Source organism: Saccopteryx leptura, chromosome 6, assembly GCF_036850995.1.
Source record: "Saccopteryx leptura isolate mSacLep1 chromosome 6, mSacLep1_pri_phased_curated, whole genome shotgun sequence".
Classification (NCBI taxonomy): Eukaryota; Metazoa; Chordata; class Mammalia; order Chiroptera; family Emballonuridae; genus Saccopteryx; species Saccopteryx leptura.
In genome coordinates, this window is record NC_089508.1 from 67,252,865 (window position 1) to 67,271,645 (window position 18,781).

At 43.9% G+C, this 18,781-nt stretch overlaps 1 protein-coding gene across 4 annotated transcripts in view; it reads left to right on the plus strand.

The window, feature by feature from the left end:
* The first annotated feature begins 516 nt into the window (after window positions 1–516).
* Window positions 517–18,781, plus strand: part of MYO5A (myosin VA) — a 260,030-nt gene continuing 241,765 nt past the window's right edge. For all 4 annotated transcript variants that reach the window (XM_066387962.1, XM_066387963.1, XM_066387964.1 and 1 more), the window contains exon 1: window positions 517–809. In XM_066387962.1, coding sequence (XP_066244059.1) covers window positions 783–809 — 27 coding nt within the window. In that variant the 5' untranslated portion in view covers window positions 517–782. The remainder of the gene's footprint in view (window positions 810–18,781) is intronic.

Sequence of the window (18,781 nt, forward strand, 5' to 3'; positions counted from 1 at the left end):
TGCTCTGGCATCACGAAATGACCCTGCTGCGGATACCAAGGCATTCCGGTGACTTTGGTGATCCTGTATCTCAGATTCTTGGTCCTCACCCACTCCCTGACCTCTGCTGCTAACAAGGCTCTTCTGGAATTCTAGGATATCCTATGGCCTTCTAATAAGCCTCCCCCAAATCCTTTACCTAGAAATGCTTGTTAGGACAGAAGTAGTCTTTACCTTGGACACCCTCAGTGATATCAGTTATCGCCAACCCTCTTGGGGCTGGGTTATGTATGACCCACGGTCCAGGGCTGGCTTGAGGTCGGGGGCGTCCGGGGTGCACGCGCCCCGGGAGAGGCGTGCTCTCGGCGAGTGACCTGGCGCAGCGCGGGCTGCCCGGCTGATGATGCTCGGAGCCCGCAGCCGATGGGAGGCAGCGCGAGCCCGCGAGAACCCAGAGCAACCGCGGTCACCGCGCTCGAGCTCAGCCTCCTCCCGCTCGCTCCCACAATGCACAGGGCGGCGGCGGCGGCGGCAGCATCACTGGCCGCCGAGGGGGCTGCGACGGCGACTCTGAGGACCCCGGGGGTGCGGAGCGCTCGCGGCTGCTCGCGGCGAGCACGGGAGTGATGACGAGGTTCCCGCGGGTCGCCCGCCCCTGAGGCGCTCCGCCCCGCCCGGCCCCGCCCGGCCCTGCCCCGCTTCCCGGCGGCGGCAACCGGGGCGCTTCCTACTCGGCGCGGGCGGCCGGCCAGGCGAGGTGAGGCCTCCGCACAGGCGGGGGGCGTCGGCGCCGCGGGCCCGCCATGGCCGCCTCCGAGCTCTACACAAAGGTAGGGCGCCCCGCGCGCGGTGGGGCGGGGGCGGCGCAGGTCGCGCGGCCGGCTGTCAGGCCCGGGAGGGCGGGGGCGCGAGTGCCCTCCGGCGGCACCACCCCCTTTCCGAGCATTTCCAAACCCCCGGCCCTGCGGGGCTGTCGCCCGCGGAGGCGCCTTCCTCTCTAGGGAGGTGATGGTGATGAAGGCGGCGGAGGGAGGCCGCCTCGGGTCGGGGGTGCGGGGCTGTGTCTGTGCCCTGCCACGCTTCTTGGGCTGGGAGTGCAGCGTGCCTCGGAAAAGGGGGCCCGTGCGGGTTTAGCGGGGCCGGCCTGGGTCTGGGCTGCCCAGCCCTCCTGTTCGCTGTAGGCAAAAATCCTGGCTGGTGGGAGATGCTTGTCTGGTGGATCAGATGGTCCCTCCCTTGGGGGCCCGAGCTTAAAATAACGTCTGGTGTTGGTATGCGGCGCCACTTCTGCCGCCAGCCAGCCTTTCTTGTGAGGTTTTTTTCGAATCCTGCAAACTGTCGCCAGCCAATTTTCACCTTTAAGTGTTGGGTTTGAGATCGCTGTCCCGGCGTAGTGAGCCCCTGGGATGATGCAGCCGGGTAAATGCAAGCTGATTCACGAGTTGGAATGGTCCTTACTCATTTGTCGCTGGGAGTTTGCAACCTGCGTATAATTCCTTAGAGCCTTGTTAGGCTCCATGTCTTCACCATCTGCTGGGGCGATCCTTTTCTTCTGGGTTTAATTTAAGGAAGTGGCATCATTTTCTTTGTAATACTGACATCAGTATTCTCTGGGTCTGGTAATCTCTAAATGGCATATTTTGGAGAAATGTCCCTTTGAAGACTGCTCTGAAAATTTGTCTTGGGCAGTGTGTGGTGCCCTTTGTGAGCATTTTGTACTATAACTCGTTTTAGGTGTTTTGCCAGCTGTTAATTACCTCTACTTACAATAGAAAGAATTGCCTTAACTTTCAAGTTTGCATTTGCAGCAGAATCTTCATTTAGGATTCTAGCATCATTGCTTCCAAATGTGACCCAAGTAAGCCCAGGGCCCAAGTTGCAGTAAGTTATAGAGAAAAGTCTAAATCCAACTTCAAGGGAACTGGATTCTAGCCCTAGGCCTTTTATAGTTACTGTTTGACCTCCGGCAAGTCCATAGCTTCTTTAGTTAATGGAGTTAATTATACCTGTCCTGCATTTCTTCTAAGGCTATTGTGAGGTTTAAACTTAATAATATATAGGAAAGCTTTTGTAACCTGTAAATTTCTCTACAAATATGAGTTTCTTCAAACATGAAAGGAGTTTTCAAGAAACATTATTTGGAATCCTTTTCTTTCAGCCTCAGATTTAAAGACTGCACAATTGGAACTTCTCTCACAACCTGGTAATTTCTTTAGGCATTGTAGATCTCTAAATGAATGCAGCCTGGCCTGTGGTGATGCAATAGATGGAGTGTCCACCTGGAACACTGATGTCGCCGGTTCAAAACCTGGGGCTTGCCTGGTCAAGGCACATATGGGAGTTGATGCTTCCTGCTCCTCCTTCTCTCTCTCTCTCTCTCTCTCCTCTCTAAAATGAATAAATAAAATCTTAAAAATAAATAAATAAATGAATGTGGTTGTAAACTGATTCAAAGTTATTAACATTATATAGTACCTACTGTGTGCCAGGTACTGTTTTAAGTGCTTTACAAATTAACTCAGTTAATTCTTTTTTTAAAAATTTATTTATTTATTTTTTACAGAGACAGTGAGTCAGAGAGAGGGATAGACAGGGACATACAGACAGGAACGGAGAGAGATGAGAAGCATCAATCATTAGTTTTTCATTGCGCGTTGCAACACCTTAGTTGTTCATTGATTGCTTTTCTCATATGTGCCTTGACCACGGGCCTTCAGCAGACCGAGTAACCCCTTGCTGGAGCCAGTGACCTTGGGTTCAAGCTGGTGGGCTTTTGCTCAAACCAGATGACCCCGTGCTCAAGCTTGGCGACCTCGGGGTCTCGAACCTGGGTCCTCTGCATCCCAGTCCGACGCCCTATCCACTGCACCACCGCCTGGTCAGGCTAATTCTTTTTTTTAAAAGACCACAGTTTTTGTTTTTAATTTTTAAAAATTGATTTTAGGGAAAGAATAAGAGAGAGAGAGAGAGAGAGAGAGGAATGTCGATCTGATTCCGTCTGTGCCCTGACTGGGGATCAGACCAGGAACCTTTGTGCTTTGGGATCATGCTCTAACAAACAGAACTATTCGGTCAGGGCTCATTTAATTCTTATAATAAATACATATATGAGGTGGCTACTAAGAAATATCAAATATTAGAATCATTTTCACAGGAGATAAAGCTGTAAACATTCTGTACTTTGCCTAGCCCTCCACCCCCTTTCACTATGATGAGGAGTCCGTCCTTGAGCTGCCTAACTGTAGATGGGTTAACTGGCGACTGACTAGATAATAAACTGCTCTTGGACTTTGGATCTGCCTTTATCCTCACAAGATTATTTGCTGGGGGAAAAAGATACTGTGATTTTTCAATTATAAGGGTTTGGGCTTTGGCTATGGCTTCATCACAATCTGTTTTAAAATTACCTTCTAGTAAAATTATAAAAACAGACTGGTTTTAATATCAAGACTTAAGTTGAGCTTAAGTTGCCTTCTCCTAAATGTCTAAGAATAATCTGGTCACTTGGTTACTGTTGGATAATTCTTTGTGTGAATAGGCTTTTGCTTAATGGTAGGCAAAAATATTTATTGAGCACCTCCTGGGTGCCCGTACTCTGCTTAATGTTGGGAGGTTCTAACAATGGACAAGACACAGAGCTCACAGTCTGCTTCTTATATTCTTGACCCATTTTGAATCTCCAAGGGCACACAGCAGGCAGATAGCTGGTAGACTATTTGTAGAGGTTAGTGAATGGGTTGGCATATGGGTATGTTGGAATGTTTTCAGAGATAAAAGCTTAGGTAGTGATTATTAGAGGAAGAAGGAAATGGTTAGAAATAAATCAATGGATAAACACAAGGATTATAGGAAAGGGAGTTCTGGGGTAGATAACTAGGAAAGAGGTAGTAGTGACATGCCATAATTATGGTATTCAGTATAGTGGTTATATCTGAAAAATGCCCTTTAAAAAATGTTATTCAGAGCTTAAAGGCAGATTTTGATTTGTGATACAAGTCAGCTCCTATTACGGTTAAAGGCAAGAGACCCTTCAGTTTATTCTTTTTAGCTAAAATGATAATGGTTTTGTCACGGCAATTTAGCAGGGCTTCCATTAAAAATTTTTCCTGCAGTATACACATTTTAAGGGCAATAGCTTAGTTCCTATGATATAACATTTCTGGAAAATGATAGTTTGTTTAAAACTTTTCATTGGTTTAAAAAATAAAACAGATTTATTGAGCTATGAGTCACATACCATACAATTCATAAATTCAGTGGTTGTTAGAATATTCAGTGTTGTGTGTTGATTTGTTTCTATGTGGCTTGTTCCCAAAAGAATTAAAGGTGGCTGTGATATGTCATTGCTTCTGATTTTGAAACTATTTGCTAGTCGTGACTTCCCAGTGGATAGATGAATCATAACATCACCCATAGATGCATTCAGTAACTTCAAAGGGTTCTGCGTTTGTGGAACAGGGTTTATTAATTAGACCTAGATGGATCACCAGCAGCAATAAAATGTCATGCTCGTCTTCCTTGCTCGAGGTTTCCAGACACCGTGGATAGCGCTGAAAGTGCTGTGGAATGGCCAAGATTACCTGAAGTTGTTTCATTAGGAGTCCCCATTGGTGTGTGAGAATGCTGAGTTTTCTAACAGTGCAAAAAGGATTAAAAGTCCTGTTCCAGAGCCATTTAAACTTTCCTGGGTGAAACAGCTGTTTAAGCCAGTAGATTTATGTATCCGTAGCCTTCCTTTCCCACCATATTCCCTCATATCTACTGAAGCTACATGGCCAAAATTTTTTTCTGGGATAAATTGCTTCCAAAATGTTTTTACTCTTTCTTTTCTTTTCTTTTCTTTTCTTTTCTTTTCTTTTCTTTTCTTTTCTTTTCTTTTCTTTTCTTTTTTTTGAGAGAGAGAGGCAGGAAAGGAGAAAGGGTGAGAAGCATCAACTCTAGTTGTTTTCACTTTAGTTGTACATTGAGCTTAATGTATGTGCCTTGACCAGGGCCACGCCAGTGTCCCCTTAGTTAAGCCAGTTACCTTGGACATTTCATGCCAGTGACCTTTGGGCTCAAGCTGGTGAGCTTTGGGATCCTGTAGATGATTACCCTACTCAGTGACCCTGTGCTGAGTAGCCTGCGCTCAGAGCCAGCAGCCTTGGAGTTTCGAACTGGCAACCTCAATATTCCTGGTTGACACTACATCCACTCAGCTACCATGGATCAGGCTGCTTCCAAAATCTTAAAGCAGGACAGCAATCTCATCTTTGATCATTTCCTCAAGTCTCCTGTCATTCCCCTTCCATCTGTGTTTCCTCCTATGGCAGTTCTCCAAGTTCATCATGTTGGGAACCTCAAGAGCCTTTCCTTTGTCTCTTAACACTCTTATTTTTAAAAATTTTTTAAAGACTTTACTCATTTTAGAGAGAGAATGAGAGAAGGGGGGAGGAACAGGAAGCATCAACTCTCATATGTGCCTTTACCAGGCAAGCCCAGGGTTTCGAACTGGCCGTCTCAGCTTTCCAGATCTGTGCTTTATCCACTGCGCCACCACAGGTCAGGCCGTCTCTTTACTTTCTTTTTCTTTTTCTTTCTTTCTTTTTTTTTTTTAAATAAAGACAGCTTTATTTCTTTTTTTTTTTTAATTTTTTTTTTTTTTGTTCATTTTAGAGAGGAGAGGGAGAGACAGAGACAGAGAGAGACAGAGAGAGAGAGGAGAGACAGAGAGAGAGAAGGGGGGAGGAGCTGGAAGCATCAACTCCCATATGTGCCTTGACCAGGCAAGCCCAGGGTTTCGAACCGGCAACCTCAGCATTTCCAGGTCGACGCTTTATCCACTGCGCCACCACAGGTCAGGCCGTCTCTTTACTTTCTATGTTTTCTTTACTAGTTCTAATTTTACTTGACATCCAGTAAAATGGCTGACGGTTCTCTGTCTTAATGACCTGTACACATTTCCATCTTACTACGGTTATTTGTGGGTATGACTGCCACTTCCATAATAATGCAAGCCTCCTGAAGATGCTGATTAGGCTTTTGTTTACCTCCTGTGAAGCCCAGTTCAAAGTCTCACACATAGTAAGTATTTATTAAATATTTATTGGATGATGAAAGAACATTTAGAAGAGAGATAGACTACAAATAAGGGTTTGGGATGATTAGTCTATATGTAGGAATCAAGCAGGGCATAAAGAAGTAGTTGAACAAGTAAACACATTTTCAGGCATGCTGAACAGGATGAGCAATAGAGCCTGGGACCCAGGGAGACCAAGGAAACTGTTGAGGAAACAAAATGTGAAGTGATGAAGGTCTGATAGACTGAGGCACAGGCACAAGGTATGAAAGAAGAGAACACATCTGAGAAACAAGTCTCTGTGATGGGAAGGATTCAGGAAGGGAGGGAGAGGAAATAGTTGTAAATTGATGCTAGTAGCTCTAGCTTTGGAAATTGGATTAATTTGGAAATTCATTAATTACACCATGAATTTTTTTTTTTTTCTTTTCTGAAGCTGGAAACAGGGAGAGACAGACAGACTCCTGCATGCGCCCGACCGGGATCCACCCAGCACGCCCACCAGGGGCGACGCTCTGCCCACCAGGGGGCGATGCTCTGCCCGTCCTGGGCGTCGCCATGTTGCGACCAGAGCCACTCTAGCGCCTGAGGCAAAGGCCATAGAGCCATCCCCAGCGCCCGGGCCATCTTTGCTCCAGTGGAGCCTTGGCTGCGGGAGGGGAAGAGAGAGACAGAGAGGAAGGGGCGGCGGAGGGGTGGAGAAGCAAATGGGTGCTTCTCCTGTGTGCCCTGGCCGGGAATCGAACCCGGGTCCTCCGCACGCTAGGCCGACGCTCTACCGCTGAGCCAACCGGCCAGGGCTACACCATGAATTTTTGCTGACTCTATAGAACTTGTAAGCTACTCAAGCACATCTTTAGTCTAATTTAACGAGAGTTGCTACAGTCAGATAAACACCTTTGTGCTTTTCAGAGTAGGGGAATACTGGAGGAAGATCTATGAGTAGAGTTCCAGGGATTTAACTATAATCGCCAAAAGGTTGGGGGGTAGTGCTAACTTTTCTATAGGAGAGTATGGGAGAGGAGAGATGAACCCCCTTACCTTACATCTATCTCAGAAGGTAATTTAACTTCTCTTCATTTTATGATGGATTTTACCTCCATCAATAGAATCTAAGGGCATGTAGTCTGCTAGAGATGGACTTTCATTTATTTATCTCTACTTTGGGCAGTTCCTAATGAAATATAAGGTATTAATAGAAGTGTAAACTCCCAGCTGATTTATGGAATAAAGTGTAGCCCTGTCAGTAAAATATTGGGTAAGCAACCCCAGTCCTCCCATTCCACCCTGAAGGGAATGTCCTCTGTCCCACAGTGGTCTTCTTAGACTTTTTAATTTTTATTTATTTATTTATTTTTACAGAGGCAGAGATAGACAGGGACAGACAGACAGGAACGGAGAGAGATGAGAAGCATCAATCATCAGTTTCTCGTTGCGCGTTGCGACTTCTTAGTTGTTCATTGATTGCTTTCTCACATGTGCCTTGACCGCGGGCCTTCAGCAGATCGAGTAACCCCCTGCTGGAGCCAGCGACCTTGGGTCTAAGCTGGTGAGCTCTTTGCTCAAGCCAGATGAGCCCGCGCTCAAGCTGGCGACCCTGGGGTCTCGAACCTGGGTCCTTCCGCATCCCAGTCCGACGCTCTATCCACTGCGCCACCACCTGGTCAGGCTTCTTAGACTTTTTAATTTGTCTGTCTGGGGTGTTTGTCCCCTATTTTCTTCTGGTGCCTGCCTCTCTCTTTAATCAACTTTATTGAGGTATAATTTTTTATTTTTTTACAGAGACAGAGAGAGAGTCAGAGAGAGGGATAGATAAGGACAGACAGACAAGAACAGAGAGAGATGAGAAGCATCAATCATCAGTTTCTCGTTGCGCGTTGCGACTTCTTAGTTGTTCATTGATTGCTTTCTCATATGTGCCTTGACCTCAGGCCTTAAGCAGACCGAGTAACCCCTTGCTTGAGCCAGTGACCTTGGGTCCAAGCTGGTGAGCTTTAGCTCAAACCAGATCAGCCCGCGCTCAAGCTAGCGACCTCGGGATCTCAAACCTGGGTCCTTTGCATCCCAGTCCGATGCTCTATCCACTGCGCCACCGCCTGGTCAGGCTTGCAGTATAATTTATATGTAGTAAAATTCACTGATTTAAAGTGTGTACTTTAATGAATTTTGATAATTTTTTTTTTTTTTACAGAGACAGAGAGAGAGTCATAGAGAAGGATAGACAGGGACAGACAGACAGGAACGGAGAGAGATGAGAAGCATCAATCATTAGTTTTTCATTGTGACACCTTAGTTGTTCATTGATTGCTTTCTCATATGTGCCTTGACTGCAGGCCTTTAGCAGACCGAGTAACCCCTTGCTCGAGCCAGTGACCTTGGGTCCAAGCTGGTGGGCTTTTGCTCAAACCAGATGAGCCCGCACTCAAACTGGTGACCTCGGGGTCTCGAACCTGGGTCCTCTGCATCCCAGTCCGATGCTCTATCCACTGCGCCACCACCTGGTCAGGCTGAATCATTTTTTTATTGATTTTTTTTTGTTTGTTTTTTAGAGAGGAGATGGAGAGACAGAGAGAGAGAGAGGAGAGACAGAGAGAGAAGGGGGAGGGGAGCTGGAAAGCATCAACTCCCATATGTGCCTTGACCAGGCAAGCCCAGGGTTTCGAACCGGCGACCTCAGCATTTCCAGGTCGACGCTTTATCCACTGCGCCATCACAGGTCAGGCTATTGATTGTTTTTTAGAGCGACAGAGAGGAAGGGAGAGAGAGAAGAGAGGGAATGCACTTAGTTGTGTGTTCATTGGTTGCTTCCCATATGTGCCTTGACCACGGATTGAATCCGCAACCTTGGCATTTCGGGACAGTGTTCGAACTGACTGAGCTAACCAGCCTGGGCTGGTGGTTGACTTAATCTTTCCTTTGCACACTTATCCTATTATCTTTATTAATTATGTCTGTATTTGATGCCTTGTTTTCATAAGTTTTTAGTGTACTAAATGTTTTTTGGTCAATTTTGTCTTTTAGCAGTGCTCCTCCCCCATCTGTCTTGGCTGTGATGTCAGTCTGGGTTTCTGCTGATACAGATTTCTGAGCTGTGTAGAAACTTATCCCTGGCCTGACCGGGCGGTGGCACAGTGGATAGAGCGTCAGACTGGGATGCGGAAGGACCCAGGTTCGAGACCCCAGGATAGCCAGCTTGAGCGTGGGCTCATCTGGTTTGAACAATAAAGCTCACTAGCATGGACCCAAGGTCACTGGCTCGAGCGGGGGGTTACTCAGTCTGCTGAAGGCCCATGGTCAAGGCACATATGAGAAAGCAATCAATGAACAACTAAGGTGTCGCAACGAAAAACTGATGATTGAGCTTCTCATCTCTCTCCGTTCCTGCCTGTCTGTCCCTATCTATCCCTCTCTCTGACTCACTCTCTGTCCCTGTAAAAAAATTAAAAAAAAAGAAACTTATTTCTGGCTTCTTCCTGCATTCTGCACTTCTCTGCTAAGCCCTCTTCAGTTGGAAGTCTCCTTAACCAACAGCCGTTAGCATTAAACATCTTGTAAAATGGAGGCTTGTTGCCAATTGTAGAATATAGGGATGATGCGATTATGTTTTTATTTCAAAATAATGACTCCAGCCTGACCAGGCAGTTGCACAGTGGATAGAGCGTCATATTGGGATGCAGAGGATCCGGCTTTGAAACCTCAAGGTCGCCAGCTTGAGCATGGGCTCATCTGGCTTGAGCACAGGGTCATTGGCTTGAGTGTGGAGTCATAGACAGGACCCCATGGCCACTGGCTTGAGCCCACGGTCACTGGCTTGAGCAAGGGGTCACTCTGCTCTGTTTTAGCCCCCCCCCCCCCCATCAAGGCACATATGAGAAAGCAATCAATGAACAACTAAGGTGCCGCAATGAAGACTTGATGCTTCTCATCTCTCCCCCTTCCTGTCTGTCTGTCCCTATCTTTCCTTCTCTCTGTCTCTTTCGCAAAAAACCCTCAAAAACAGAACTCCAAACTTGATTGAAATCAAGGGAGAAATGTGTTTATCCACCCCTGAGTGTTCATAGGTATCATCTACCTACCTCCTTTGGCCTGATGCACTGCTCTGGCCAAAAAACATGAGCAAATTCTAGACTGGAGAAAAACCAAACACAAAAAAGACAAGCTTGTCTACCCCAGGTCCCTCATACAGAAACATGCATTGCCCTGGCTAGGAATCCTGTGTGGTTTCTACTTTTTTTTTTCTCTAAGAAACAGAGAAAGAAAGGGAGAGAGATGTATAGCATCAATTTATAGTTTTGTGGCTTAGGTGTTCATCAGTTGCTTCTCATCCGTGCCTTGACCAGGGGGCTCAAGCCAAGCCAATGACCCCTTGCCCAAGTCTGCGACATTTGGGCTCAAGCCAGTGACCTTGGAATCATGTGGATGATCTTATACTCAAGCCAGCAGCCCAACACTCAAGCTGATGAGCCTGTGCTCAAGCCTGATAAGCCTGTGCTCAAGCCAGCAACCTCGGGGTTTCAAACCTGGGACCTCAGTGTCCCAGGTCAGTGCTCTATTCACTGTATCACCACCGGTCAGGCGGGGGTTTCTACTTTTTGATGACTACTCACTGAAACTAGAGGATTTTCAGAATAGGAGAAATAAAATGATTTGGACAGTGAAGAAGATAGACAGACTAAAAGGATAGAAGTCTTGGGGTTTCACATTGGGTTTAGAAAGATGAAGGTGAGCTGGGGAAATGATATAGTATTTAACACCAAGAATAGTAGAAGTTTCTAACATCAAATCTCAGTTCAGTAGGGATAGTTGTTAGATCTTGAAATAAATATATGTCATTTAAAATTAATTTCTACTTTAAACACTGTTTACATTTATGAAATTTATTGCCTCAAGTTATGATATCAATTAAGATGTGGTACATAAAGAGAAGATTCTGAATTATTCATAGATGTCAATTCTGACAAACTGACTTACCTAACCTGTCTTTGACAGTGTTAAACAGTTTACCAGCCCAAGTTATTTTAGTTGGAAATAACAAAAACACACAACTCAAAGCCAGAAAGGATTTTATTTGCTTATATGACCTGAAAGTCTAGGCATAGTTGGATTTAAGGCTCAGATGTGGTCTCTGGGGCTCTCTGTGACTGGCTGTCGTGTCAGATTGTGCTGTCTGACATTGGTTTCATCCTCAGGACAGCTGTTTTGGGGGTAAAAAAGGTGGTCAGTGGCCACTGCAGAGCACGTATCTTTTAGCTCTGGACCTGGGAGAAGCGAGCATGGTAGGTGAGTTCTGGTTGCCTGTACTTGGGGTCATGTTCCCTCTCCTTTCACTGTGCTGTGTTGGCAATGAGGGAGGAATACCATGAGTGGTCAGGTATTCCACTCATGGTGATGCCAGGGGAGGACAAGGCATCATGACTGACCGTCCTACTCTGTCGGGAGCCGACCAACGACTGCTGGCTGACAAGGTCACAGCAGGAGAAGACCCACAACTGCTGGCTGACAAGGTCACAGCAGAAGAAGATCAAAAACTGCTGATTGACAAAGTCACAGCAGAGAAGACCAATGGCTGCGGGGTGACAAAGTCACTGCAAAAGAATAGGCACAACGATACTTCCCCCTTTGACTTTTTGAATTAATCTGGCCTTATATCCCCCCTTTTTCTGGGTGTGTGCTATTATTTGTGGCACAGGGATAATAGTACCGTGCTTTTCCTGTAGATTTGTAGTAATTTCTTTGGAAATGAGACAGAAGGTGTAAGTTCCACAGAAAAGCCTGTAAGCCCCTTGAACTGGGCTCATAGATATAAGAGGCTGGCTATGATATCCCTCGTAAAGGGTTAAGTTTGTAGGAGAATTTCTTCTTACTAATCATGTTAGAAAGAATAGATTGTGACTTGTGTATGGGTAGAAGGCAGTGGCTGTGCAGAGCACCTTTCGGCCTTCACTTAATTCATCATTTTTCCTCCCTAGCCTTTTCAGGTGATAGAGTAGAGAAACTTTCCTTTCTTCTTGCTTATTTGATCTGCAGATAGTGGTACACTCTAAGAAGAATATAGTTAGAACTTAACTAGTGTGTGAATATAGTAAATAAACAGAATTTGACTAGACAATAGAATCTTAGGTAAGGTGTAATGGAATGGCCCGTTGCATGGCTTGGGATGGGAATGCAGTCAGCAAGAAAAGAATGTTTTGCTAAGAGAATTGTTTTATGACTGAAGGCAGTTGCTGGGTTTTCTCAGTGAGACACTCTCATGAGGTTTGTATTCTCCCCAAATTTCTTTCTTCAGATAATGAGAGGTATGGGGGGGCATCCATAGAAGCAATAGCAATTAATGTCTTCTGAAATTATGTTGCTACTAAGCTATCTTGCGAGTGCACTCTATATATCTTTAAGTAAAAGTTACTCTTAATGTTATGTCAATTTCTTAATGGGCAAGCCTTTTGTTATCTTGTGAGAAAAGTTAGGACACTGCATAAACTCAAGGCCATTTGCCTGAGCAAGCAGTGGTCCTTTGCTAGTCCTTAATGATTTTGTCTGTTAATCTCTCTGCCCCTTGACTCACAACAACAGTAAAGTTGAGTTATTAGTTAGTACTAATCCTTTAAAAGCTTTTACCGATGTTATCGCTATTCAAGTTATTTTTTAATTGTACTTTGAATGATTTGCCACCTGATTTGTAGTTTATAGATATAAATTAACTGTTATCTGGAAACATGTAAACATAGTGAAACAGAAGCAATGATTAATACCATGTAATTGTAACTTGGTGTGTGTGTATAAAAAAGGAGCTGTACTAGCATTTGGCAGAGATGCCTGGCAGTAAATGCTAACAAGAGAATAAAGAGAAAGAAAAGAATTCGGCTCTCTCACTTGATTTCGCCGACGCCGTCTCCTCCTGTGGGACCCCTGGATCCCCCCCGGGGCTGGACCCCGGCACTACTCAGACCTGGTGGATTTCAAGGAAATGTTTTAACTCATGTTCTTTTCTTTAACTAATTCTCAACTCCATTCGATTCCTCCGACCAGGGAGTAGAATGAGAAGTAACTAACTTGTTTATCAACCCTCCGCCCCCTTTGTCAGTCATCTGGTTTTTCCCCACTATTTCCTAACCCCCCCTTACCTAGTTAATGATATCATCATCTCTCTCTTCTACCTTGGCGCAGCCATTTAAACTAGCCAATTTAGAAAAAGTAAGATTGTACAGTCAACACTCCAGCCAGTGGAGCAAGACCCATCAAACTAGGGCCTGTGTTAGGGATTAAAACAGAATTTCCCCTCTGCCCACCCGCTTGCTTGCTGGCTTTCAATAGTGGCAGCACGCCCTTCTGCAGAAGTTATTATCAGAGGCTACCGTAATCTCAAGGCTTGACTGGGGCCGGAGGACCTGCTTCCAAGCTCGCTCACATGCTTGCCAGTGGCAGGGGGCCTCAGCTCCTTGCTAGCTGGTGGTCAGAGGACACCACTACTTACCACGCGGTGTAGCGGTCCCTCCATAGACCTTTTGATTATCCTTATAATATAGCTTCCCCCGCAGCAAGTAATCCAAGAAAGTGCCCACCCCAAGGCAGAAGCCAGCCTTTTAGAAAAAGTAAGATTGTACAGTCAACACTCCAGCCAGTGGAGCAAGACCCATCAATCTAGGGCCTGTGTTAGGGATTAAAACAGAATTTCCCCTCTGCCCACTCGCTTGCTTGCTGGCTGGCTTTCAATAGTGGCAGCACGCCCTTCTGCAGAAGTTATTAAAGTTGCCTTGTCAGGGTATTTTGTCTCCACAAGTCTTGCTTAATTTCATCTCTAACAGGTTGGCTGAGAACTGGTCCCCATCAGAAGGAATATTGCTGGTAGACAGAACAACCACCCTTAATTGATGAATAAATTGCCAGAAATGACAGTGATTGAATTCTGCCCCTCCTTTTCCGATCCTTTTTTTTTGTGTGTGTGTGTGACAGAGAGTCAAGAGAGAAGGACAGACAGATAGGAAGGGAGAGAGATGAGAAGTATCAATTCTTCATTGCGGCACCTTAGTTCATTGATTTCTTTCTCACATGTGCCTTGATGGGTGGAGGAGGGGACTACAGCAGACTGAGTGACCTCTTGCTTGAGCCAGCGACCTTGGGCTCAAGCTGGTAAGCCTGGCTCAAACCAGATGAGCCCACGCTCAAGCTGGCGACCTCCGGGTTTCAAACCTGGGTCCTCTGGGTCCCAGTCCGATGCTCTATCCACTGTGCCACCACCTGGTCAGGCTCCTTTTCTGATCTTTGAGCAGAGAAGACTGGGAGAGTTTTACATACACAAGAGGATATTGGATATTTTACCCTTAGAGAATCATTTTGAATTAAAAAATAAAGCCATGGAGAATTCATACAATCAAATATTATTGAAAGCATATTAGAGCCTGTGCTGGTGCAATGGATAAAGTATGAACCGAGAACACTGAGGTTGCTGGTTTGAAACCCTGAACTTGACTGGTCCAGGCATATATAGTAGTTGATGCTTCCTGTTCCTATTCCCTTTTCTCTCTTTCTCTTTCTCTCTCTCTCTCTCTCTAAAAAACAAAGCATATTGGACACTGAAGATTTGAATAGTGTTTTGCTTTCAGTCTTAATTAGGGGGCTGTGAACCCTATGTCACCTTTCCTTCTCATCTCTTTCTGCTCCATTTTCTCAGTGTTTTATTTCCCCTGCACACCCTTGGTTGCATACATTATTCTCTTCCCTCTTTTTCACTTAGAGATAAGTTGCAAAATTTCTTATTACCCCTTTTTGACTGTTCGAATTGTCACTTGAATTTATCTTCAATGTCATATCTATTTTACCTTTCATCCTGTCATCTACTCCTTAATCCCTCTACCACTTTATTTCATTCAGTCATACCTAATGATCTCTGTACTTGGTTATAACCAAACACTTGTTATTTACTAACTTAGATCAAAGAGGGTAGTTCATTTCCTCAAATCCCATGTACTTTTGTTACCGCTCCCTGAATATGACATCACAATAGGAAGTAATTTCGCATGAGTTTGCATAACTCATTTTGTCTGTCTGTGTGTTTAAACAATTAAATGCTTGAGTTAGACTAGTTTTTAGACTAGTTAGGCTAGATTATTTAGAATTTAGTTATTCAGTTTACCATACCGGAGTACATACAATAAAATGACCAACTATTATTTTAAAGATAGGATCTCTTTTTAAAACATTTTTGTAGCCCTGGCTGGTTGGCTCAGTGGTAGAGCATCGGCCTGGCGTGTAGAAGTCCCAGGTTTGATTCCCGGCCAGGGCACACAGGAGAGGCGCCCATCTGCTTCTCCACCCCTCCCCCTCTCCTTCCTCTCTGTCTCTCTCTTCCCCTCCTGCAGCCAAGGCTCCATTGGAGCAAAGATGGCCCTGGCGCTGGGGATGGCTCTGTGGCCTCTGCCTCAGGCGCTAGAATGGCTTTGGTCGCAACATAGCGACTCCCTGGATGGGCAGAGTATCGCCCCCTGGTGAGCAGCAGTGCCGGGTGGATCCCGGTCGGGCGCATGCGGGAGTCCCTCTGACTGTCTCTCCCCGTTTCCAGCTTCAGAAAAATACAAAAAACAAATAACAACAACAAAAAAAAACATTTTTGTAGCACTACTTTTAAAACTTTTTTTTTTTTTACTTTTAAAACTTTTATATAGGATTGATCTGTATAGGCTCAAGCTGAGATAAATTTTCTAGTTTGACAAGCCTCATGCTCAGGTTGGGACTGCAAGCAGAACTCCTGGTCATGATGTTCATAAAATCAGGAAATGTGTATCTTAATAAGAAATTTGAGCCAAAACCTGGATTAAATTTTTATTAATTTATATTTTTTCTTTTTCTTTAAATGTTTGTTTTATTGATTTTAGAGAGAGGAAGGGAGAGAGCATGAGAAGGGCAGAAACATTAGTCTGTTCCTGTATGTGCCCTGACTGGGGATCAAACCGGCAACCTCTGTGCTTCTGGACAATGCTCTAACCCAGGCATGGCCAACATATAGCCCGCGTAGAGTTTATGCGGCCCGCGATTAAATTTTTAATATTCTCCGCATGACTCACTGTGGAAATGAAATAAGTGGTACTTTTAAATCATTATACATAAACTACGATATATAACCATTGTACAACAATGAAAGTTAAAATCTCAGCTACTCAGAAGCGGAAGCATCTTTGATTATTGGAAATTGAGATATTTAAGAAGATAGTGATACGCGGAGAAGAATTCCACGTGTGACTAATCTACGGTTAACTTCCAATAATTGGTCAAATGAATTCGTGATACTTCTTTATTTTTTAAAAAAATTCCATTATAAAGATTTACAACTGGCCCTGGCCGGTTGGCTCAGTGGTAGAGCGTCGGCCTGGCGTGCAGGAGTCCTGAGTTCGATTCCCAGCCAGGGTACAGGAGTAGCGCCCATCTGCTTCTCCACCTCTCCCCCTCTCCTTCCTCTCTGTCTCTTCCTCTCCTGCAGCCAAGGCTCCATTAGAGCAAAGTTGGCCCGGGTGCTGGGGATGGCTCTGTGGCCTCTGCCTCAGGCGCTAGAATGGCTCTGGATGCAACAGAGCAACGCCCAGATGGGCGGAGCATCGCCCCCTGGTGGGCATGCTGGGTGGATCCCGGTTGGGCGCATGCGGGAGTCTATCTGACTGCCTCCCCGTTTCCAACTTCAGAAAAATACAAAAAAAAAAAAAAAAGATTTACAACTTTTATACTCGTCGTGCAATTTTTATAAGCAATTGAATAATGGAAAAGATGGAAATTTAAAAAAACTTGCCAAGGAATATTTAGTAATTTTCAGCTCAACTTATATTTGTGAACAAACTTTTCTTTAATGAATCTAAATAAAAGTACAACAAGATCAAGATTGAATGATTTACATTTGGAGGCTGTGTTAAGAATAGCTACTACAAGTAGAGAGCCAGATATTAAAAAAATAATAGGCGATGCAAAGCGCCTCAACACGTCACATTAGTTTTTTTGTTAATTTGCTGTACTAAATTACTTACATTTATTCATAAACATTATATAATAAAATTTTGTTTACTTAAATAATTTTTGTATTTAACATTTTTTAATTTTAATATTTCATCCGGCCCATGAAAAAAGTTTTCTTTCTAATCTAGCCCAGGGGCAAAAACTATTGGCACGCCTGCTCTAACCAAATGAGCTATCAGTGCTCAATTTATATATTTTTAAAAGTCTTATTTTAGAAATGAAAAGCTAAACCCACTAGAGCTAATATTGTATTTTAACCCACATTTCCTGTTTGTGCTCATTTTTTTTTCATCCTAGACCAAGATTTCTTAACCTTTGAACTATTGACATAGTAGGCTAGATAATTTCTTTAATTCCTTTTTTCCTGGGAGCTTGTCCTGTGTGCTGTAGGATTTAGCCAAATCCTTAACCTTTCTCTGCTAGATGCAGTAGCATCCCCACTCCCGGTTGTAACAACCAATCCATGTTGTCTACGGTCATTGCCAAATGTACCTTTGGGGGTAGGGAACAAACACCTCTCTCTCTCTCCTCTCACTTCCCACCTGAGAACTTCTGTTTTAGACCTTAAGACTTAGAGTAGGGTAAAAAAAATTAGGAGAGTTAAAAACAAACAGATTAATTGAAAATAAAACTTTAAAAAAATTGACTTTTCAATAAATTTTTCTACTTAGAGAAATGACATATATAGACGTTGAAAAATACAGAAACAGCCTGACCTGTGGTGGCGCAGTGAATAAGGTGTCAACCTAGAAACACTGAGGTTGCTGGTTCAAAACCCTGGACTTGCCAGGTCAAGGCACATATGGGAGTTGATGCTTCCTGCTCCTCCCCCCTTCTCTCTCTCTTTGCTCTCTTCTCTCTAAACTGAATAAAATATTACAAAAAATAAAAATAAAAATACAGAAACACATAGAAAACGAAAATTAAAAATAAACTAATCATACCAACCAGAGATAATTATCAACATTTAATATGTATTATGCAAATTTTTATATTATTATTTATTGAGAATGTTTTTAATGGCTGGATATTTTTTATCTGGCTATACCATAATTTATTTACTGCTAGGCATTTTCACTATTATAAGAAATGTACTATGATGTGAGCATCTTTGTTTATAAATCTTTGCTTGAATTAGTTAGTTTTAGTCTCCTGTTTATACTTATTTTAGATTCCAAATCTCCCAAGCAAAGATTGGCATTTATATTTATGCAGGGTAGGTATTCACACTTCATTTTAAAAATAGCACTTTTTATGTACATTGCTTCAGGGCTAGGATGACCAGATGTCCCATTTCTGTGAGATGCTTTCTGCCATCCAGCACCTTTACTCTGTTTTGAGAAATGCTTTTAGAGTAGAAATATATAAATTTATTTCAAACTTTAACCTTTTGAAAATAAAAAATAATTGAGTTAAGAAGAATTTTAAAAAGAAAAAACGTGGAGCTACTGTCTTGAGTCTAAACAATGTAACTTGAAAAGTACCTGAAAATACAGTAGTATTAACTGGAGACAAATCTTCCTAATTAGAACAAATTACCGTTTGTTTGGAGTGATCAGGATGAGTTTGCTTTCAGTGAGCAGTCAAGAACCTAAGAGACCTTCAGCATCAATAATTGCTTTAAAACAACTGGAATGAAGCAAAACACACCCACTGCTAAAGATAGCACCCTCAAATGGAATCTTACAGTGCTCAGCTGTTTGGGATTTGTGAGGCCTGCAGTTCATTGCTTTGTATAGTAGTCCTCCT